Source organism: Neoarius graeffei, chromosome 17 (genome assembly GCF_027579695.1).
Source record: "Neoarius graeffei isolate fNeoGra1 chromosome 17, fNeoGra1.pri, whole genome shotgun sequence".
NCBI lineage: Eukaryota > Metazoa > Chordata > Actinopteri > Siluriformes > Ariidae > Neoarius > Neoarius graeffei.
Genome location: NC_083585.1, coordinates 63,546,597 through 63,570,561, shown reverse-complemented (window position 1 = coordinate 63,570,561; position 23,965 = coordinate 63,546,597). Strand labels below are relative to the sequence as shown.

The 23,965-nt window shown below is 43.1% G+C and overlaps 1 protein-coding gene and 1 pseudogene across 1 annotated transcript in view; both read right to left on the bottom strand.

The window, feature by feature from the left end:
• Nucleotides 1-1,573: 1,573 nt before the first annotated feature.
• On the bottom strand, nucleotides 1,574-6,438 carry LOC132901264 (zinc finger BED domain-containing protein 4-like; annotated as a pseudogene).
• Nucleotides 6,439-17,860: 11,422 nt separating this feature from the next.
• The window catches only part of LOC132864416 (tripartite motif-containing protein 16-like), a 30,751-nt gene continuing 24,646 nt past the window's right edge, over nucleotides 17,861-23,965 (bottom strand). The window contains exons 5-6 of the mRNA XM_060897834.1: nucleotides 20,721-20,780; nucleotides 17,861-18,430 (exon numbers count right to left, since the gene is read on the bottom strand). Coding sequence (XP_060753817.1) covers nucleotides 17,898-18,430; nucleotides 20,721-20,780 — 593 coding nt within the window. The 3' untranslated portion in view covers nucleotides 17,861-17,897. The remainder of the gene's footprint in view (nucleotides 18,431-20,720; nucleotides 20,781-23,965) is intronic.

The window sequence follows — 23,965 nt, the reverse complement described above, 5'->3', positions numbered from 1 at the left end:
ACATACTACTAGTATCAGGTCTGATCTCTTCGCTCCAGCCCTCTAGGGATCTTTGTTGATGGTTTTGTTTTTGTTCTAAACCCTCAGACGGTTCTTGTTTTATAATTTATAATATTATCACTCTGTGGTTATTCTGTGTGTTCAATCAATATCAGCCTGATATTCTGCATGAGACATACGCTTTTTTTTTCTTTTTCATTTGATTTTTGTCATCTTGATTGTGGACAAATTCTCTAAATGGGTAGAAGTTTTTCCCTGTTCTCGAGAGAACACGAAGGTAGTTACTCGTTTTGATACCTAGTTATAATAATAATAATGATACATTTTATTTATAAGTGCCTTTCAAGGTACCTAAGAACACTGGACAGTAAAAAAGAAAAACAAACAATAAAATAACAATAAAATAATAAGAAATCAATAATAATTATTGTTATAGTTATGGGGTTTCAAATGCCATAGATTCCGACAAAGGTACCCCTTTCACCTCAAAAGTCACACAAAACCTTTGTAAGTATCTCTAAACTAAACTGGTGTTTTCACATTCCTCAATCCTCTGGTATCGTAGAACGTACTAATCGAACATTGAAAGACAAATTAATTAAGGTCATGCAGGACACAGGTTTGCTTCTGTAATCCATAATTCATTCTGGCTGAAATTTGTGTGACACCAAGAAATTATTCTCCCCTGGAAGAAGGGAACTCCGGCTCCGGGTACCTCTGATTTGAAAATGCATATGGATGAGTATTCTGCAGCCCTTATAGATAAGTTGCATAAAATTTGTACCAAGGTCAATAATACAATATTATCTCCACCACACACCCCTTTCACGTGGGAGACAAGTGCTGGTGTGATTTTTTAAAGTAATGATTTGGACAATTGGGAAAACAATATAATGGGCCTGCAGACATAGTCGCCATTACTTTTACTGCTGTTTTAACTGATCCTTTTCCACAGTGGATCCATGCCACGCGATTGAAGAAGGCTCCATAACAAAGTTGTGTTACAATAACAAGTTTGCTACTATTAACGCCTTTTGTGTCCCTATCTAGTCTCCCTCTGGCCAGTTTTCTCTCTCTCTGTCTCTCTCTCTCTCTCTCTCTCTCTCTCTATTTCTGAGCTCTACACAGATTCGACTGAGAATCCTCAAGACGTTGTGAACAAAGCGGGGAAGAGATCTTGCACCCCATTTGGAACCAATCATACCCTCCCATAGACACATACACACACACACACACACACACACACACACACACCCCTCTCTGAGGTCACATACAAACACACACACATTTGACAGACACAATAGCCGTTTGGAGAGATTATGATTTGTTATAAAAGGTGTTTGTAATCTTTCATCTTTGACGAAGTGACTGTGCGAATAAACTGGCATGTGAACAACTCAGGTGTTCCCTTGTCTGTTTTTCTCGTTCTATCATTCGTCCCGGATCCGAGGGGGCTCACGAAGGAATCTCGGGGTCTCTTTCTGGGTGAACCTGCTTCCTGAAGTTTTATAAAGTAAATAAAACAAAGTTAAATAAAATCTGCACAGAAATGTGAATCAGTTAGTAGTCCCAATTAGTAGTTCCATTTGAGCAGCACCGGATTGTGGTGCAAAAAGCAGAGTTGTTCAGCGTGCTCTCCAGTGAGACGGCTTCTCTTCCTCTCATAAATTGCAGAGACTTCACTGAAGACTCGCTCACTTGGGACTGATGAGGGTGGTGCACAAAGAAACTTTCTTGCTTGTTTCGCAAGTAGCTTGACGCGCCCTTCATTCTGTCTCCACCATTGGAGTGGGTCCCCTTTCCGCCTGTCGATCACTGGCTACTTGAGGTACAGATGTAGCTCATCCTCAATGCAGCTACTGGCCAGCAGGTCACCAGTGTGGTGTGCCAGCAGAGAACTGAACATCTCATCAACACGGCTGCAGAAGGATGTGTGTTCTCTCCGTTGCCTTTTGTGGATGTTTCCGTCATTCTCGTGTGTCCCATATGCAGCTGCCTGCTCCTCCACACTGGCCTCCTCTGCAGCAGCCTGCTCCTCCATACTGGCTCCTTCTGCGGCAGCATGCTCCTCTCGAGTGGTCTGTTGTGTGGCAGCGTCCTCTTCCTCTTTTAACCATTCTTTAGCCTTGCTCAATGTTGTGGCAGAGGAGAATGCGTGACTCTTATAACGAGGATCTAAGAAACAAGCCAGCACCACAGTTTTTGTGTCTTCTACTTTTGAGAAACGCTTGTCCAGGCTCTCCCTCATGGCTTGCCTGAGCGTTCTGATGCCTTTTGTGGAGGGCCCCTCATCATCTTGAAGTAGCATCTTCAGCACAGTCAGGCATGGAATGATGCAGGATGCTGATGAGTTGCTGTGGCTCACCTGAAGTGTCACTTCCTCTATTGGGAGAAGAGTTTCAATTAAATTGGACACAAGGTCCCACTGGTGGGCATTGGGACCTGCAAATCCTCCATGTTCACCACAGTAGATGGTAATCGCACACTTTTGCTCCAGCATTCTTTGGAGCATGTGAAGCGTTGAGTTCCACCTCGTTGGAACAGCCTGGATTATGTTGTGCTCTGGCAGGCCAAGTTCTCTCTGAATGTCTCGCAAACGCTGTTTGGCCAGAATGGAGTGGTGGAAATGTGTGGCACACTTCTTAAGTATTGCGATGACATCTGTGATGGCTCTTTGACTTGACAGACCATCATTCACCACAAGTTGCAAGGTGTGCAATGTGCAGCTGAGGTCTGGGAGTTCAGCGAGCCTCGTTCCCTTGACAATATTTGCTCCGCTGTCTCGAAGCACTAATGCTACAAGGTCTTTGCTTATCTTCCAGTCCTCAAGCATACTGAGGAATGTCTCTTTCAGGTATTCCCCAGTGTGGGACCCATGCATCGCTCTTGTGTTTAAAACGACCTGCTTTCTTATCCATTTAGCATCAATGAAATGGTATGTCAGGCTCATGAGAGACTCTGTCACACCAGACCAGCAGTCTGTGGTGAAGGAGAGAGAGTAGCCAGCATTGTCAGGTTGAATCAGGGCTTTGATCTTGTCCACAACCTTGTGGTGAACTTCTTGCAGCTTTTCAGTTCGGTAATACTTGTCACTTTTCAGAGCATATCGTGGCTCTGCTGCAGCCATCAGGCACTTAAAGGGCTGATGACACGAACATGACTCTATGCAATTTCTTAAATAAACTATACAACATGGCAAACATGTTAGATTTCTGTTATAATTACGTGAAAAGAAGCTGTTGTTATGTGAATATCCAACTTTTAATTGCACAGCGCAAGAAAACTGGGTCCGTGGCTCGCGGCCATGCTGTGATGTCAGCGGAAGAACACGCTGCGGTTCACTGGCTGTTCTACTCAATGGAAATGGTGCATGAAAACGCCGGTCTACTTGGCAGCTGGCATCACAGTTCTGAGCAAAAGAACAACCAAATACTGGTATTTTAAGCAGTGATCATGATGGCATGATTTTATCTGATTTTAAATAAATGAGATTGATAATAATGTGAATGTTCACAACTAGTACATACAAACTCTGCAGCTTCTGATTCAGCAGCTGCGTCATACTCCGCAAAAACATCAGCAAGAACCTACAATATAAATGGAAATGCAATACACTAAGCTCAAATGACTTTTGGAAAGTATAATTTCAAAATTTTTTCTACATATTCTTGAAGTCGGTCATCGGGGTACTTGCTACCGTTCCCTAACAACGCATGGCAAAGGGTAAAGTGTAGTGTTGCTACGAGTACTTGCTAAAGCCTCCGGTGGAAGATCCTCGATGTGCTGATAAGACATACAGTTCTATATAACACACAAGTGTCACAATAATCACAAAACAGATGCAAATTGTTAAAATACCTAATTTTTAAGCAATCATGTATTGATCTCTTCCAAATAGAATCTATGATAGCCTACCCTCTTTACCCTTTGCCTCTCGTTGCTAGGCGGCAGTTACATGAAAGCCGCAAGCTTTCACAAGCAAATACATGACTGATATCACACCGACGTTACGATTACATTTATGATTATCATGAATGTGTACTCTATGATGTGTACTCTATGAGCGCTCTGGAGTGAGTCACTTCCAAGATGGCCGTGCAGACTGCATGGTTACTATTTTTAGCATCATGTCAGAGCACTCTATAGCTCTACGTACCTTTATCTTATGTCGTTTCTCAACACATGTTCTGACAGGAGGACTGTCTTTGGAGGAGTCGCCTTGTCCCAGGCGACTGCTGGATCCGGCACAGCTACTAGTAGACCCACTCCGGAATACTGTAGGCACTGCTGATGGTAGCAACACACGTTTGTGCTGAACTGAACACCCAAGAGATTCTTTTAAGCTGGGAAGGGTGTCAAAACAATCCAAATCGAAGTGTTCAGAGCACAGGATGGATGTTGGTGAGGGCTCCCACTTGTCACGAGTGCGCCTGACTTGCTTCACCCACTTCGCATGCAGCTCGGGATCTCTGGGAAGCTTGAATAAACTTACCCCATCCTTGTGGGTTTTGGAGCAAAAGCTGGCAACATAACGCGAAGGCATAATAAATATATATATATATATATATATATATATATATATATATATATATATATATATATATATATATATAAAATAATGTATAATAATGTATAATTATAATACTAATAATGATAAACTGAACACCTGTCGCATCAACAACAAACTGGTAAGTTAGGAGGAAGATTCTTTCGCTGATGTCATATAGCCCCTCCTCCTCATTCGTCTCCTGGGTGCTGCAGCCCCGTCAAATTTGCCCAAATAGCCGCGTTTTTTATCATAACTTGTAAAATAGGCGCCTTCGTGAATTAATATATGGATCATCGGGAATTACTTTTTGTTATAAAACATCACCAAAGATGTCAAAAACGTGTCATCAGCACTTTAAAGCCAACATCAGACACCACCATGAACGGTTGGTTGTCAGTGACTATCATCTCTATGACTAGTTTGTCCATTAGTTTCGACCTGTCATCGGAGTGTGTCCACTTTCTTTGTTTCTGAAACATGTCCTCTATTGTTGGCTGAGATGAAGTTGCCTCATCCTGATGAGATTCAGATCCCTGTTTCTTCTGTGCCGTTTCATACAACTCAGGGCGGTGAATCCTAAGATGGGACCACAGGTTTGAAGTATTTTTGTTTTTTCCCGTTGTTGCTCCCATGCTGACACCTTCATTGCATGTATTACACACTGCCTTCCCTGGTGTTGGCTGGGTGTAATACATCCATACTGCACTCTTAAACCTAGGTCTATCCATCTGCAATAAGGGTTTGAAAAAAAGAGAGTGAGTTAAAAGTGGGGCCATATGCTGACATGTGCTCAACTCATCGTGCTTAATTTATTACAGCATTTGGGAAACCTGCAGTTGATTTTATTATGTAAATGTTATATTTTAACATGTGATAGCAGGGACCCTGTCATTCAAAACTAGGCTGCTACATTATGAACAATGTATGTTACTATAGCTGAAAAAATAGTACAATAGCAATAGGAGAGACTGTTCATCCCTGAACACCATGCAGTTCATTCATGTAGGCTTTATGATGCATTATGTCTTAAGTCTTGAACAGCAATATTCTGCTCCTCTCTACAAGAAACTATCAAAGACAGCTTCTTCAGGACACACTTTATCTAACAATATGTCATTTTCTGCTGCTTGGGATCTCTCCATCAACACAGAAAAAGGTAAAGTAAAATAACTTGGTAGTTTAACAGTCATTATTGCCCTTCAGTTTTCTGTCAGATAGACGGTGATTTGCTGTCAGTTTATGCAGCTTCTCATGTGGCCCACACACACACAGACACACACACTATTCTCTACCATAACAGACATGGCTCCGCATTGTTACAGTTTGCTGAGCGTTTGCCAGAGGAGAGAGCGGACCAGTGGGCTAACGTTATGCTAAAAGCTAATTAGCCTTCACCTCTATGTGCTTCCCTGCAATAAAGCTGGACTGAATTGAGTTCATTAGGTTTTTTACACTCTCTCCCTCTCACTCATAGACTGTAGCTCTCACACACTCTCACTCACTCACTCACTCACTCACACACACACACACACACACACACACACACACACATCACGGACTATTTCCATATCGATATTATCAGCAACCTTGTTTCAAGTGATTAACAGACACGTCTGGAGGGACTGCGAGCAGCAAAGCTGCCGCTTATGTTTATATAACGTTATTGGGCTCACAGTAACGTTACTAGTAGTTGTGAGTTGTAGAGGACTGGGATGTTTATTACAATTTCGGGAGTCTGCTGCCTTAACTTACCTTCGAAACATCAATCTGCTCTCCGGAGGTTCTACACTTGGCAAAACTTGCTCCTCTCCGCCGTGTGCGATCTTTCACTACTGATTGGCTGTTACCCGTGCTGTGTAACCAATCAGATGGTGCTGTGGGTGGGACAATGCTCGAGCCAGATCAGTGGCTGCAGATAGAGAGGCGCGGCTGCATCAGAGCCAAAATAACCCAGTTTTAAAATGATCTCTTATCAGCCGTTGGATTAAAAAAGAAGGCCGATGCCGATATGCGTCTAAATGCTGAATATCGGCGCCGATAATCGGCCCGGCCGATAATCGGTCTATCCCTAGTTTCTATGCAGAATGGATGAGTTCATGGATACCGCCATTGAAAATATTTTAACCAATCAGAAAATTCCCCCCGATCGTTTCCGGCAATTCTGACGTCATTTGGGTGCAAGACACGAAGCTCCGCATAGCGAGTAAGACTTGAAGCTTACAAACGAGACAACACGGTCAGTAGTCCGCAAAAGAGAAATTCAAAGGGTAAGAAAACACTTTATGGCTTCCCTAAGTTTTTATTAAGCGTGATGTTATTTTGAGTTCCTTTGGGCATAAATGTAATAATTGCTGATGCAGCTAAGCAGCTCGATGTTTGTTGGGTGTCTTGCTTTGATTCAGTGTTCTCAGAAAAGCCTCAGTAATGACTGACTAAAACAACTCTATAAATATCGTTCACTTGTGTGTAACTAATTGATACGGTAATGCTTGTTTATCATGATCCTCATCATTATTTGTGTCATTGTCCAAAATACTCGAGGAAATCAGTGAAGAAATGTCGCTGGCGCTGTGGTCCATTTTATCGAATACGGCCATGGATTGTAAGTGACGTCAAACACGTGATAACTGTTTCACCTGTTTCTTAAAAATTTTATGGAGTAAATTCCAAACCCAGTTTTGTGTGTGTAACTAATTTTTAATCATTTTGGTGCTATTTCTGTAATCTAGTTGTACTCTGTGATAATTACAGTTAGCATATTTTTGTTTATGACTCATCATTGTTTATAGAATTTTGTCAGTTTATTATTGTCTGTTATATTTTATTGTTTCCTGCTGTCATCAAGAGGACCACATTGGAAATAAGTGTATTTTATACTTTGTGTTGTCCTCGGTGCTATTTATACTGTATCCTTTACATGTATGAATTTTACCAGATAAATCCATCCCATACCAGCAGCTCGGGGGTTTCTGGCAATATTTCTGCCTTTTCTTGTACAAGTGCATCCTGCTGTAATGTTCAGATGAATCCTGTATAGTAAAGCAGTGCTTCTTTACCCTCTTTCTGCGTTGCTGCGGGAGTTGGACTGTCTACCACAGTAATTACGGTCGGCTAGCTTGGGGACATCTTGATGAAGTTTTTCATGAATGAGTTGAGAGCATGCTAAGCATGCTAACGAATAGTATAACGCAGTTTCAGCCTCATTTTACAGGTAAAGAGTTCAGGTTTGTCCAAAAGTCAGGGTTGCAGCTCATTAATACACTATTTCAGATGTATAGTGAAAAAATCGACATTCTCACCTTAGCAGACCTTTTGCTTTGCTCCTTCAGTACTGAAGAGCTACACTCAGCCTTGCGCCCAAATGACGTCACGCATCGCCCTTCCAACAGGCAACATGGCGGCCTCCTGGTGGCATTAGAGCAGCGATACAAAAACGCTCACAACTTTCTTATAAATGGTCAAACATGCCTGAAACTTTTCTTACAGGCTCTCAATATTACAAGCTACCAACCCATGCATGTATTTACTTTACATGTTCTATTCCTTTCAGTGAGCAATGAACATCTCTCTCTCTCTCTCTCTCTCTTAGGAACAGGATTCTGAAGTGATTAATTGATCTGACCATCCATCCATTCTCTGTAGCCGCTTATCCTGTGCAGGGTCGTGGGTAAGCTGGATCCTATCCCAGCTGACTATGGGTGAGAAGCGGGGTTCACCCTGGACAAGTCACCAGATCATCACAGGGCGACACACAGAGACACACAACCGTTCACACTCACATTCACACCTCCAGTCAATTTAGAGCCACCAGTTAACCTAACCTGCATGTCTTTGGACTGTGGGATTGATCTGACCAAACAGTGCTTGTTGGAAAGACTGTCAACCAAGTTATGCATGTTCACGTGCCCCAGTGCTGATATCGATTATTCATGTTCCCGGGCACCTCTCGTGCCGTTTTCAGTGTAGTTTCAAGTGCCGCGTGAGGAAGCAGTTCCCTGTTTAAGATCCTTGTGTGTGCGTAATTGACCAGAAAAGTAAGTTTTGGTGTTGAATGTATAGCCTCTTGCTGTGAAAGTCTAGTGTAAGCTTTGTGTAGGTTTAGTAGTAATGTCTTCAGAAATCGTTTTTGCCTGTCTATGAATGCTAACTTGTCTGCTGTTTAGTTTAACTGTATATTTAGAAGTTCAACCTGTTATTTGATCCAAATATTCCGTTTTTCATGCCTAGAGTTAGTAAGTTATTATATCTTATCTTAGTCAGCCTTATTTAGTCCATTTTGACTAGATATTTGAAGTTAAAAGTTTGCTAGTTTTATGCATATTTAAATGGCTAATTTCCGAAAGTTTCCATGCTGCTGAGTCCAACCTGCAGTGCCACTAGTGGTCACTAGTTGGCACTGTTAGACCACACATCATTTTGTATTTCTGTAGTATCCTATAGTGTGTTAATGCACATTATTTGTTTGTTTCTTTTCTCAGACCATACACATACTATTGCAACAGACATGTTAAGATAATATCCACCTAGATAAATATAAATACAGAATAGAGGAAGATTTATTTGGAAATTGAACACCTTGTACCCCGTGCTGTGCTGTATTGTGCATTTGAAGACAAGTAAATCTTGGTTTGCATATCCAGTTGTCCTGTGTTCTGACCAACACACCAAGGAGACACCCATATCTCATTCCTAATACAGTCCATCTTTCAGTACCTGAGCCACACCCACTCAACAAAGGTCCTTCAAGCCGGATATTGGTGTTAGGCTTGGACAGAGGTGTATTTTGAAGATATGCAGCCATACTCATCACATCCTGAAGCTGTCAGGCCAAAGCGTCAGATCCATCTACCTGGTTATCTTCAAGAATATGATCTGAGCGATGGCCGAAGACATTCCCTCCCCTTAGTCCTTCATCCTACACTACAGCACCAGCCAGCACAGGGTACTGAAGAGAGGCTACACTATATGCCAGAAGAGAGAGTGCCAATGGGGACTTTGCCTCCGACAAGAGATAGAACACCTTACAGTCAGTGTGAGCAGTTGCCTGTACCAATCGATGATGGGTTGCATCCAGTGCTTAAGCACAGCATGTACCCGCTGCTGCCTGTTTCAGGTCCCCATAGTCCTCCTCTACTGCAGCCTAGTGGTCAACCACCCATGTCCCCCTATCACCAATCATGGGAAAGATGGCAACCACCGACACTGCATGTGTCAACCAGCCAATATGGTGACCAGCCACATAGTGAGCATGTAGAGCCACATCTTGAGCATCCTGTATCCAGAAATATCTCACCGTTACCTTATCATTCATCTCAGATCCCTCATTCCACTCCAGCTTCACAGCCTCTTGCACCTTCTCAGCCCAACAGCCACTGCTCAACGCAGTCATCTCAGACAACTGGGGCACAGCCTCATCATCCTTCCTCCCCTCCGCAGAGTCCTCGGGGAGAACCTTCAGATAGAGACCAGATGTTGAGTGACTTCTTTGAGAAAATGATGTCTGAGCTGAAGATAGTGAAAGACCAAGTTGCAGCCTTTACGCCCAGTAAATCTCCACTGCAATCAGCTAATATCCCCTTTTATGGAGGCTCCTCAGCAAAGCAAGTTCCTTATCCTCACCAGCCTTTTACTCATCTACCTTATAGCCTTCAGCCAAGTCAGCCTTACTTTGCTGGTTATTCTCAGCCACAGGTTCCACCATCCAGACCTACTTATGCTCAACAGCCATCGTTTGCACCGCAGCCTCAATATCCACCACGAAGGCCCAGAGTTCCTGTATAATGCCTTATGTACTCAGCAAACCAAGAGCAAACCTATAGGGGTCCTAAAGCAACAATACCTGACTTTGTCACAAAAGATCCTGGCGAGTTCACTCGTTTACAGAGAGCTCTTGGAAACCTTCTGCCTCCTGACTCTATGGAGTTATTCAGATACCAAATCCTCTTGGATCACTTGAAGCTCGAGGAAGCATGTCTGGTAGCAGATTCCTTCATGAACTCCCCCTTTCCTTACTCTGACACCATGGCTGCGTTGACTGAGAGATATGGTCAACCCCATAAGCTAGCTCTCAAGAAAATCACCAGTGTAATGGATTCAGCAGACGTCAGAAGGGGAGATACAGAGGCCTTTGAGAGATTTGCCTTGGAAATTAGAGCTCTGGTTGGCATGCTTGCTACTTTGGGTCCAGACGGTGACATAGAGTTAAGATGTGGATCCCATGTGGAGCGCCTCTTGAGCAAGCTACCAATAGAAATGAGGTCAGAGTTCCGTCGCCGGATGGGTCGAGGCCCTGGAACTGTGTTCACTCTCACTGACCTGTCAGAGTGGCTACATTATGAGGCATGGTGTCAAGACTCAGCCACAATGACTATCGGCAAAGGGCAGAAAACAGCTCAAAAGCCTGATCGCAGGCGAGAAGGGAAGTCCACCACTCGCTCAGCTACCATACTGCATGGAGCCAATGAAGTTCCCACGCAGCCATCAGCTGACTCCTCAAATAAGACAGCTGACTTAGCCCAGAGAAAAGCTACCTCACCGGCTTTCTGTCCATACTGTAACAGTAGCGAACACTACCTCAGTCAATGTACAGTATTCAAAGCCTTCACCAAAGATCAGATGGCTAATTGGATAAAAGCTAATCATAGATGCTGGCGGTGTGCACGCAATCACCAGGCTGCACAGTGCACACTAAAGAAGCCGTGCAGTATCTGTAAGGGAAGACACCTTCAGATCCTGCATGAGGTCAATACCAAAGATGCCAGCCCTAAAGAATCTTCAAGCCGGTCAAAGTCAGCCACTGAAACCCTGTACCTGGACCAGCCTACAGACAGCAAAAGAGTCCTCCTTAAGGTCACTAGAGTTCTGATTCGCTATCAAGGGAAAACTCTCGACACCTATGCAGTGCTCGATGATGGATCACAGCGAACTATCGTGCTCGCAGCTGCAGCATTGAAGCTGGGCATACAAGGCTCAGAAGAGAATTTGACATTGAGAACCATACGTCAAGATGTGCAAACTCTTAGTGGTTCCTCTGTCTCCTTCCAGCTGTCTCCTGCGAACCAGCCACAAAAGACATTCCAAATCAAAGCAGCCTTTACCGCTGAGCACCTTGGACTTGCTGACCATTCATATCCTGCCACCCTTCTGAGCAGGTATAAGCATCTTCAACACCTACCTCTGCAGCCCTTTGAACATGCATCACCCCTGCTACTCATTGGTGCTGACCACCCTCATTTGATAACGCCCATCACACCTGTTCATCTAGGACCACCAGGTGGGCCAGCTGCTGTACAGACCCGGCTTGGATGGGTACTACAGGGTCCAGCTCGTCTTCTCCAAACACAGTTACAGTCACAACAGTGCCTTTTCCTTTCCCTGAGTCCTGCAGAAGTGGAACTCAAAAGAGATGTAGAGCACCTGTGGCAACTTGATGTCCTGCCTTACTGTTGTGAGAAAGAGGCCACGCGGTCGAGAGAAGATCAAGATGCCATTCGTTGTTTGGAGACCAAGACAACCAGAGTAGAGGTGGATGGAGTCCTTCGTTATGCCACACCACTGCTACGTAAAGCCAACAGTCCCCGCTTCCAGGCCCCTAAGGAAGCTGTCATGCCTAGCCTCAGGAGCATGGAAAAACGTCTGGCTAAAGACCCTGGCAAAGCAGAGATATACAATGCCGAGGTCAAGAGATTAGTGGATGCTAATGCTGTGACCAAATTGGCCTCTGAGAACACCTCCACAGGGGAAAGCTGGTACATTCCCCACTTCATTGTCAACCACAATGGCAAAGATCGAATAGTGTTTAACTGTTCCTTCAGACACAAAGGTTTCAACCTCAATGAAGGCCTCCTGCCTGGTCCAACCCTTAGTCCCTCACTCCTGGGCGTTCTCCTTCGATTCAGGCAGCATAGTGTGGCCATCAGTGAAGACATACGAGGAATGTTTCACCAAGTATTGCTCCTGCCTGAAGACAAACCTCTGTTGTGCTTCCTATGGCGTGATATGAGGAGAGATGACCCACCTGACATTTACGAGTGGCAAGTGTTACCCTTCGGGACAACTTGTAGTCCTTGTTGTGCCACCTTTGCTCTGCAGAGACATGTCACATCTCACAGCTCGCCAGAAGAAGATGTAAGATTCTCTGTGGAGAAATGCTTCTATATAGACAATTGTCTCCAGAGCTTTAGAACCAGTCAGGAAGCCCACCATTTGCTCAACAAGCTAAGAGACCTACTAGCATCTGGAGGATTTGACCTTCGACAGTGGGCCAGCAACCAGCCAGATGTTGTTAGCCACCTCCCACCTGATGCTAGATCTGCCAAACTGGAGCTATGGCTCTCACAGGACAAAGCAGAAGTAAGAGAATCCACTTTAGGCTTGAGCTGGTTCTGTGACACTGACACCTTAGGCTTTAAGCACAGACCTGTGTCATACAAGGCTCCTACAATGAGTAACATCTACCATGTGTTGGCCACTCAGTACGACCCTCTTGGAGTCCTCCTACCCTTCACCACCCGTGCAAAGATCATTGTCCAACAACTTTGGGATAAGCACCGGGATTGGGATGACCCCCTACTCCCTGAACATCTCCTTCAAGCCTGGGTAGAGTGGGAATCAGAGCTGAAACATCTGCCTCAAATGGTCTTGCCAAGATGCTACTTACTATCCTCACTGGACGATCCTCAGGTGACCCACAACATTCATATTTTCTGTGATGCCTCAGAAAAGGCTTATGGATCCGTGGCTTACCTTCAGTCCACAGATGCTGATGGCAATGTACATCTAGCCTCCCTCCTAGCAAGGTCCCGAGTAGCTCCAAGAAAACAGCACTCAATGCCACGGTTGGAGCTATGTGCAGCACTCACAGGTGCTCAGCTGTCTGCACTCCTCCTAAAAGAGCTTACCCTATCCATTCTAGAAGTCACCTATTGGACAGACTCTACCACTGTCCTCCATTGGTTGCACTCTGAGTCCTGTCATTTCAAGGTGTTCGTAAGTACTCGAGTGGCAGAGATACAGGAGTTGACCAACCTGAAATTCTGGAGATACGTAGACTCTGTCAGAAACCCGGCAGATGACCTAACCAGAGGCAAGCACTTGGAGCAGCTCATAGAATCTAACCGTTGGATTCATGGACCTCAGTTTCTCCTGCTACCTCAAAATGAATGGCCATCGAATCCCTCCGAGCCTGACAGGGATGATCACACAGAGCTAAGGATGACCACCTTCTGTGGACTAGCCACAGCTTTGCCATCTGTGACAGATGGGTGCAGGCATGCCAGCTGGCAGGACCTGCTGCAAGCAGTGGCTGAGGAGCTTCATGGGGCGGCGGGTCTCACTCATCACCTTCCTGCCACTGTCTTCAGGGAGGCAGAGTTTCTGGTGCTGAGGAGAGTCCAGACAGACTGCTTCCCTGAGGAATATTGGCTCCTAGAGGAAGGGAAATCAGTTCCCTCAAATAGTCGTTTACTCTGCCTCTCCCCTGAGTTCGACCATGCCACCCAGCTCATTAGAGTTGGAAGCCGATTGAGACGTGTGGAAGGACTTGATTCAGACAGTATCCACCCTGTAGTCCTGGATCCTAGCCATACGAATACTCGTCTCCTCATAAAGGCCTATGATGTCCAGTTATGTCATCCGGGACCAGAACGAGTGTTCGCCGAGCTTTGTCGGAAGTTCTGGATACTCCGAGGAAGGGAAGCAGTGCGCAGGCATCAACATCTCTGTCTAGAATGCCAAAGATGGAGGTCTAAACCAGCCAGTCAGAAGATGATGAACCTTCCACCCCCTCGACTCAGACTGTACAAACCAGCATTCCATTCTACTGGTATGGACTGCTTCGGCCCCTTCATGATCAAGGTGGGGCACCGAAACGAGAAGAGGTGGGGCCTGCTATTTAAATGCCTGACAACTAGGGCTGTCCATTTAGAAATCCTGACCTCCGTTGACAGCGACGCTTTCCTCATGGCCCTTAGACGGTTCATTGCCTGTCGTGGTCAGCCTGCCGAACTCTACTCTGACCAAGGCACAAATTTCCGTGGAGGGGAGACTGAACTTAGAGAGGCCTACAGTAGCCTAAGCCCCAAATTGCAGCAACTCCTGGCCAAACGGCAGATCAGCTTCCATTACAATCCACCTGCAGCTCCCCATTTTGGTGGAGCATGGGAGCATGAGATCAGATCGGTCAAGGCTGCCCTTTATGCCACATTGGGCTCAGAGACTGTGACAGAGGAAGTCCTCAGGACGGTCCTTATTGAGATCAAAGCTATGATGAACTCAAAGCCCCTTGGATATGTTTCAGCAGACCTGGCAGATCCAGACCCCGTGACACCGAATTGTCTCCTCATGGGGCGGCCAGATGGCTCCTTACCTCAAGTAATTTATCCAGAGTCTGAGCTGCTGAGCAAACGGAGATGGAGACATTCCCAAGTGTTGGCAGAGAGATTCTGGTCAGTCTTCATCAAACATTACCTGCTAGGACTACAGACCAGAGGGAAGTGGCAGAATTCTTCTCCAGATGTCGAAGTCGGCATGGTAGTGCTGGTGATTGACCCCCCAGTTCCAAGGTCTTCATGGCAGATCGGCAAAGTGGTCAAGGTCTTCCCAGGCATCGACAGACGAGTAAGGACAGCCGAGGTGAAAATCAAGGACCGAGTCTACACCAGGCCCATCACCCGCCTGATTGTGTTGCCAGAGATTGCCAACGCAGAGGACAATCCTGGTGACCCTGATTGACCCCACAACAGCCTTTCCATGGGACAAATTTAGATATAAATTTGGGGGCGGCTGTGTTGGAAAGACTGTCAGTCAAGTTACGCATGTTCACGTGCCCCAGTGCTGATATCGATTATTCATGTTCCCGGGCACCTCTCGTGCCGTTTTCAGTGTAGTTTCGAGTGCTGCGTGAGGAAGCAGTTCCCTGTTTAAGATCCTTGTGTGTGCGTAATTGACCAGAAAAGTAAGTTTTGGTGTTGAATGTATAGCCTCTTGCTGTGAAAGTCTAGTGTAAGCTTTGTGTAGGTTTAGTAGTAATGTCTTCAGAAATCGTTTTTGCCTGTCTATGAATGCTAACTTGTCTGCTGTTTAGTTTAACTGTATATTTAGAAGTTCAACCTGTTATTTGATCCAAATATTCCGTTTTTCATGCCTAGAGTTAGTAAGTTATTATATCTTATCTTAGTCAGCCTTATTTAGTGCATTTTGACTAGATATTTGAAGTTAAAAGTTCGCTAGTTTTATGCATATTTAAATGGCTAATTTCCGAAAGTTTCCATGCTGCTGAGTCCAACCTGCAGTGCCACTAGTAGTCACTAGTTGGCACTGTTAGACCACACATCATTTTGTATTTCTGTAGTATCCTATAGTGTGGTAATGCACATTATTTGTTTGTTTCTTTTCTCAGACCATACACATACTATTGCAACAGACATGTTAAGATAATATCCACCTAGATAAATATAAATACAGAATAGAGGAAGATTTATTTGGAAATTGAACACCTTGTACCCCGTGCTGTGCTGTATTGTGCTTTTGAAGACAAGTAAATCTTGGTTTGCATATCCAGTTGTCCTGTGTTCTGACCGACACACCAAGGAGACACCCATATCTCATTCCTAATACAGTCCATCTTTCAGTACCTGAGCCACACCCACTCAACACTTCTATTCCTTTACACTTTTCCCCCATGTGTACTTTTCTTTTGTCATTTATTTTATTTGTTGTCACATATGACTGGACAATTAAAAAATATATTTTATATTGAATTTGTTGTAATGTTTGCACATAGTTTACTTACATTGTTTAAATTTCTGATCCCATTCTGAAACCATAATAATCTAATAAACTACAAAATGGTCAAGCAGTAAAAATAAAAAGATCAGAAAAATGCACAAGGATAAAATGAAACAGCAGAAGGGGAAGAGGGAGAGAGAGTGAGTGTGTGTGTGTGTGTGTGTGTGAACTACATTCTAAAAATAAAATCTATAAATACTTGAACAGTTACAGAAGACTTATAAGAAGAATTAATGTTCTAATCATCCATACAAAGTTCATAATGAAATCACTTCATCCTTTTCCACTTTGTTGTTTAATTCACCTCTTCAGGTTTCGACTAGGCGTGGGCCGATCTTAAGTCTCATCATCGTATCATGATTTACACCTAATTATGGCATTCCTTTAGAACAGGACTGGATCCCAGGCGTCCTTCTCCTGATCATCAGCCCTTTTCCAGCTGTTCCATCTGAAACTGTAGTTTTATTTTGCTTTTTGTTGTTTTGTACTGTATATTTGTGTCTGAACAGAGAATCCTGACGATACTGGATCGGTGGTGTTTGTGGTTTTTCCCCGTATGCTAGCGCACGTGTGGAGCTGCACATTAGTGAAGGCCTCACAGGAAACCAGTGTGTGGTGTGTGAGGCCTGAAGTGTGTGCAGTTCCCAGTGTGTAGTGATGGAGAGAGACGCGAGCGCTCCCTCTGGGATTTAAACTGATCTCTGTTTAATAAAGTTTTGTTTCGACACAGTGTTTGGATCTTGAGTTTATGAAGCATCTTTTATAAACCTGAGTTTGATTAATAGTTGTCATTTGGCCTTTAAATGGAAATAGAAAAGTAGAAACACAAAGGGAGTTTTTATGCCCTGGTAATTAAAATTAACCCTATTTTATTGTTTTAAATGATTACATCATCTATTAGTTTTAAAGTACAATAAACTAGTACAAATGAGTTTAGAACATGGGGAGAGAGACACATCACTGACATTAAATCAGGCATCTGAGAGGAAAAACAGCCCCAAATCAGAAAAAGGTGATATTGTATGTGGAAATTGAAATTAAAACTGAAAACAATGATTTGTAAATAATCTTTATATGGATAGATTCCAAAACCTGCAAAATAACTCTGTATTTATTCCATATTTTAAATATATTTTTTAAACAGAACATGGTTCAAGACACAAAATTGTTAAGTGTTCTTACACACAGTAGGGTGTGTTTCCACCAGCAGCAGGACAGAAAGACGCAGTAGTTTGAGGAAGTTTTATTTCTGAAGAAACAGATTTTGCCAAAGAAAAAACAGAATGAGACATTCTAAACTTTCATATCAGTGTAATAAATCTCATAATAGTGCATACATTTAAAATAGTCTGAATTTTTTTTCTAGAAACATCTTATATTCTGCATTAAGACATTTATGTAACTTATTTTCTTATTAATCTATAAAACAGATGCACTCTGAAAATAATAATTCATTAGTGCCACAGTTTCTGCACACAAAAGTGTCTTTGTATTTCAGGGAGAAATTCAATCTGACACCTCAGTTATAATTTTACTCAACATTTCAACTTTTACCAACATTTCATTTTTTCATCGGATCACAAAACCTCACAGATGAGTCAGAAAGCCACATCCAGACCCCAGCGTATAGAGGCTGAGTGAATGTGGTGTGGACTCTGTGGAGGAGCCTCATCGGGTCAGAGACGCTGTAGAAGGACAGAGTTCCTGCACTGTGATCCACATACACTCCTATTCTGGAGGATGATGGACCTTGGAGAACAGTCTTAATGTTGTTGTGTCGGAAATAGACAGAGGAAGGAAAACACTGCAGACTCCAGGACTGACTGTTGAATCCAAACCCACACTCAAAACCCCGTCCTTTCCTGCTGATCTCTTTATATGAGACTGATATGTCAACACCATCACCCGTCCACTCCACCTCCCAGTAACAGCGTCCACACACACTCTCCTTACACAACACCTGCCACAAGGAGTCAAATCTCTCTGGATGATCAGAGTATCGCTGTTTTGTCTCACTGCGTGTCACCGCTCTGTTCTCAGACAGAATGAGGTTAGGATTTACTGTGTTTGGATCCAGAGTCAGAGAACAGAAATCTAAAACAATAAAATATCCACAGGTTAGATGTTAATCACAGGATTTATAAGAAGTGTGTGTGAGACACCTGTCTGTCGTGAGGCTCCGAAGCGCGTATGGAGTAGAAGGGGGCGTGGCAGACGAAACCACGTGACCGATGACGAAAGAGGCCTTGGCTCGATATAAAATCTGGAGGGCTCCGAACCCATTCCCCTCTGTTTTAACAGTATTTATTGGTCACATTTTAGACACAAAAAATTCAATTAGCAAAATTGTGACCAATAAATACTGTTAAAACATGTGAGAATGAAGCTTTTTCTTTTTAAGTCCACACACTGTTCAGCAAATGGGGCAACTTTTAATGTGGTAAACAAATGCAACTTTAATCAGAATTATGAATGATGTATGCATTGGAAAATAAAATAATTCACGCCTATGCAAGATGAGTTTTGTTAACTGCTTGTGGAGTGTGGGTTCAGTCCAGTCGTCATCTCACTGAAGCATTTGGCCAGACGGTGCATCCGGCATCCATACTGTCAGACACTGTATTTCTTATTACATTTGTTTACCACGTTAAAAGTTACCCCATTTGCTAAACACTGTGTCATCTTAAAAAGGAAAAGCATCAAAATTGAATCATTTGTGTCTAAAATGACAGTGAATTATGTGATGAATAAATACTGTTAAGACATGACTGTGAGAATGAAGTGAAAATGGCAAATAACATGAGAAAATAATCCTGTTTCAACAGCTGTCCTAAATAGAAAGGAAGTATTGTACAGCCTTTTGTATTATTATCATCATCATCTCTCATGGGGCGGCACGGTGGTGTAGTGGTTAGCGCTGTCGCCTCACAGCAAGAAGATCCGGGTTCGAGCCCCATGGCCGGCGAGGGCCTTTCTGTGTGGAATTTGCATGTTTTCCCCATGTCCGCGTGGGTTTCCTCCAGGTGCTCCGGTTTCCCCCACAGTCCAAAGACATGCAGGTTAGGTTAACTGGTGACTCTAAATTGACCGTAGGTGTGAATGTGAGTGTGAATGGTTGTCTGTGTCTATGTGTCAGCCCTGTGATGACCTGGCGACTTGTCCAGGGTGTACCCCGCCTTTCACCCGTAGTCAGCTGGGATAGGCTCCAGCTTGCCTGCGACCCTGTAGAACAGGATAAAGCGGCTACAGATAATGAGATGAGATGAGACGACGGTTTAACACACAAACCAAATCCACGCGATGTGAGTGGTAAGATGGCGTCCAGATGGCTTCACTCGTCCCTACAGAGGGGAATGGGTTCTGAGTCCTCCAGGTTTTATATAGAGCTCAGTGGTTGTGATTCACGAAAAGATTCATGACTCGGAATCTCATTCAACAGAGTTCACTAGCGACACCTACTGTTCAGAGAAATGTACAGCATGTTTTAATTCCTACATCACAACAGTGTTCTGACACTTTACATTATTATTCACACAGTTTTCCATTTTAAAATAACTTATAAACATTAGTTTTTTATATACCTTTGTTATTCAGTACTCTTATTTTCTCTCTCTCTCTCTCACACACACACACACACACACACACACACACACACACACACACACACACACAGTCTCTATATGAATTTATGCTCAGTATAATTGTGTCTGCACAGGAAAAGGTTTAGATAAACATGAAGAGGATAACGTGTGTGTGTGTTGGATTCAGAGTCCTTCTGTAGCCGTAGTAACATTTCAGAGAACCTTTATTGATTTTTATTGAGGAACAGGATTTCTCCTCACTGTGTTTGGATCGAGGCGGTTCCTTTAATGACCTTCTGAATAAGTGTTGTACTTTTGTTTATCATGTCTGGAATTCTGAGATTGATCGTGTCATCGCCATAATTCTCAGCAGTAACGATGTCAGCTCATGAGCTTTATAAAATCCCAGCTTAAAATGTAGATACCATGTCTATAAAATCAACCTTCAAGCTTAGATTTGTGACTTCTGAAGACCATTCAAGTTTAAAAGATGGTGCTGATGTGTTAATAAACTGTAGTGAGGAATGTAGATCAGTTTTCCAAGTCCAGTGCATTTGTTGTTAAATATGAAGCCCTTTTTTATTACATAAAAATAAGATTAAGCTCCAACTTGACGCATCGAGGATAATGTACATTTAATCCACGCATGTCACGACAGTCGAGGCGAAAGAAAGAAAAAAAATCGAATGTTTATGCATTAATAACCAAGTTAAGTTATCAGTGAAAATGCAAGGCCATCATGTGGGCGGTCCTCCTCTGAGTTGAAGTGAGTGTGTGTGTGTGTGTGTGTGTTTTACACCTACACTGCAGGAAATCTTCTCTGCTCTTTGGTTCTGAGGGTAAAATCATGTGAACTGCTGCAGCTGTAGAGACACAGAGACAAAATGGAGACTGAAAAATGACACGAAAACAGTTTAAAGCATGAAAATGAAAAATTAGGCCACTCATTTTTTATTTTTAGGTTCACGGATTTTTTCAACACATTTTAGAGTATGTCGGTTGAAATAAAAAATGTCAATGTCTGTTTTTTCTTTTTTTTCAAATGGCAAATTTTCAATGTCGGGATTAGAAAATAAAATAAAGACAGACACACACAAAAAAATTATATTTTTATATATATATATATCTCATCTCATCTCATTATCTCTAGCCGCTTTATCCTGTTCTACAGGGTCGCAGGCAAGCTGGAGCATATATATATATATATATATATATATATATATATATATATATATATACACATACATACATACACATATATATATATATATATATATATATATATATATATATACACACACACACACACTACAGTTATATTTAACACAAATATCAAAAATATGAAAAAACAATTTCAACTTTTAATTTTTAATTCTTAAAAGTTCAGACAGAAAGCTTTATGACCAGGTTTCATTGGAAACAAGTTGTATCAACAGAAGGTAGAATTCAGAAAATGCAAAAAGATTTAAATGTTTCATTAAAGTTCAAGAAAACATTATGAACAGTCACTAATTACTGATGAGCAGGTTCGACACATATAAATAGGCTATTGGACCCAACATCTGCAAAAGTCAGTTCATGTCCAAAACTGGACTCACATCCTTTTCTTTCTGACTACTTTAACAGCATTCCTGCAGACAATTTCCTTTCCTGCCACAAGGCAGTTTATGCAGATAGGCCTCACTACGCCGTATTCTTCCTTTTTTTGTTGCACTGCTGCTGTTGAAGCAATTTCAGGGTCAGCACAGTGGAAACACACATCAGGAAAAGAAGCCGTTTTCCCCGCGTAGTAAGTTGTTTCCACTGGAGAAGCACACGTAATGCCCTCTCTAACCACAATCTGGTCACTGAGGGGACCAGATTCAAATAATGGACTGCCACAAACATAGACCCTCTCTTCCTTCATTCTACTGACATCCTTTTTGTCACTTGCGGAGAGTTTCTTTCTCGAGTAAATCACTCTTGGTTCTCGGCATTCTGCACAGACAACTACTTGACGGACTTTATCTGCTACAAGGATGCCTTTTCTTTCTTTGTATCTTGCGGTTGGTTGTGGTTTGGACTGCAAACTGGGTCGTGAATCATCATTTGTATCTTTGCCATACACCTCATTAAAAGGTAGGTATGTGTCGCCATCCTTTCCAAGGACTGGATCAGGTAGGTAGTGGAGCTTCTCAAAGATTTCATCTGACAGTCTTGGCGGATTTAGTGTGCAATAAGCACATTCTTGTCTGGTACATTTCTTGATTTGAAATGAATAGTGTCGACATCTGCAATGGTGATCCATGAAATCCTTCAGTTGAGGAAACTTGCTCAAATCGTTTGGTAATGCATCTGCTTGGATATTCTCATCAAGTAGTTTGAGCATTTCCTTCATTGACTGTATGGACTCTTCATCTGCAGGCTGATGTACCTCCACTACTTCTTCCTGCCACACTAACTTTCTGAACCTTTCATTCAGGATTGTTATAACAGGGCTAACTGATTCAAGGTATGCATCTTTTATCTTAGGGTCGCGTTCAGCAGCATTCCGCAACTTTGTTAGGCTGGTAAGAGACTTCAGACGTAACTCAATATCAGTGAGTTCTCTGCAGAGGGAGACATTCTGCAGGGCGAAATTCAAACAGCTCATGCATCTTTCAGCAGGGTTGGCGTAGCTTTGCATAGGTGCAGTCCTCACTGCAATGTACATGTCAAGGTTAAGGGATATGAACATTGCTATGCCAGCTAGTTGGACAGACTTGAAGTTGGTGCGATGATCTGGCCCGCCATCTGAATACAGAAAGAGTATTGGTGAATCAAGATCAAGACCATCATCTGTACTTATTTCTCTCAATATTTTTGAATTTTCTGCTGCATGCCTCATAGGACTCGATGGCTGGAAAACCTTGTCCTTTACAGTTACATGTATTTTACCCCGATGAAAACTATCCCGTGGATCTGAAGGTATGTTGACATGAAAGAGAACCGATGGTATTGCACCTGCAACATGGAAATCATGATCCATTGCTGCTAAAACTGTGTTTAGAGGCACTAAGCTCTTGTTATGAGGCCGCACTCCAGTCGATATAGGTGTGGCTGGTTCCCCTATGGGCACAACTGCTTTATCATCTACACATACCATCATCGAATGCTCTTTCCACTCAACGGCCATCTCCTTCATCAATTTGAACTGATAGCCTGTATAATGGGCATCTACATGCTGTGCTCTAGCAAGTCGCTGTTGTATGGCAAATTTTACTTTGAATCTTCCAGTGTATGCCATTGCGGAGTATGTGTAGGGATTGCGAGGCCAAAAATTGAACCATAACCATGATGCTGATGGTATAGGTGTATCATCTGGTAATCTGCTAGTGATCTCTCTGCGTAAGGAATCAACAGACACAGCAAATGGTAAGTATAGATGATCTGCTTGTCGGCGCTCATGTACTGCAGCCTTTTCATCTAGGTATCGCTGGAGTTCTTCCCAGAATGGGTCATATCTAGTGTCACAGACTCTTCCATTATTTCGGCGCAAATCATACACAAGATCTGGATCATCAGCAGCAAGCAGACACGCCTCTAATCGATAATCAACACTGGCTGTTGCTGCGTTTACTGGGGCTGATGCGTCTTCTCTCAAAAAGTTGTACATTGACCTTAGAAGTGCTGGTTTAACAGAGGGGTACCGGTTTGTGAACTCTCTCCTCATTGCACGTGTCAAGTAGATGGGTATTGTTTCTTTTAGTGAAGTTACAGCTTTGATAGTATCTTCATCATCTTTCTCTCCAGATCGCTGCCATAGGAAGTTTATGTTTCCTAGAGAATTGCCATGGTGGTAGGAGTACAACGTGGCTGGAAAGGGAAGTGATAGCTTTTCTAACCACTGTCGCCGTTCATATCTGTCTTCAGGTTCCAGGTCCAGTAGTGATGCTGGACAATATGTATGAAGATTCTAGACTACATCCACAACTTTGGTGTAACTGTTTGGAATTGGACCCAGAGAGGCAGGAAGATGACGCAGAGTCTGTCTTTCATGGCTCTGATTGGTTCAAGAGATGCGTGGTTG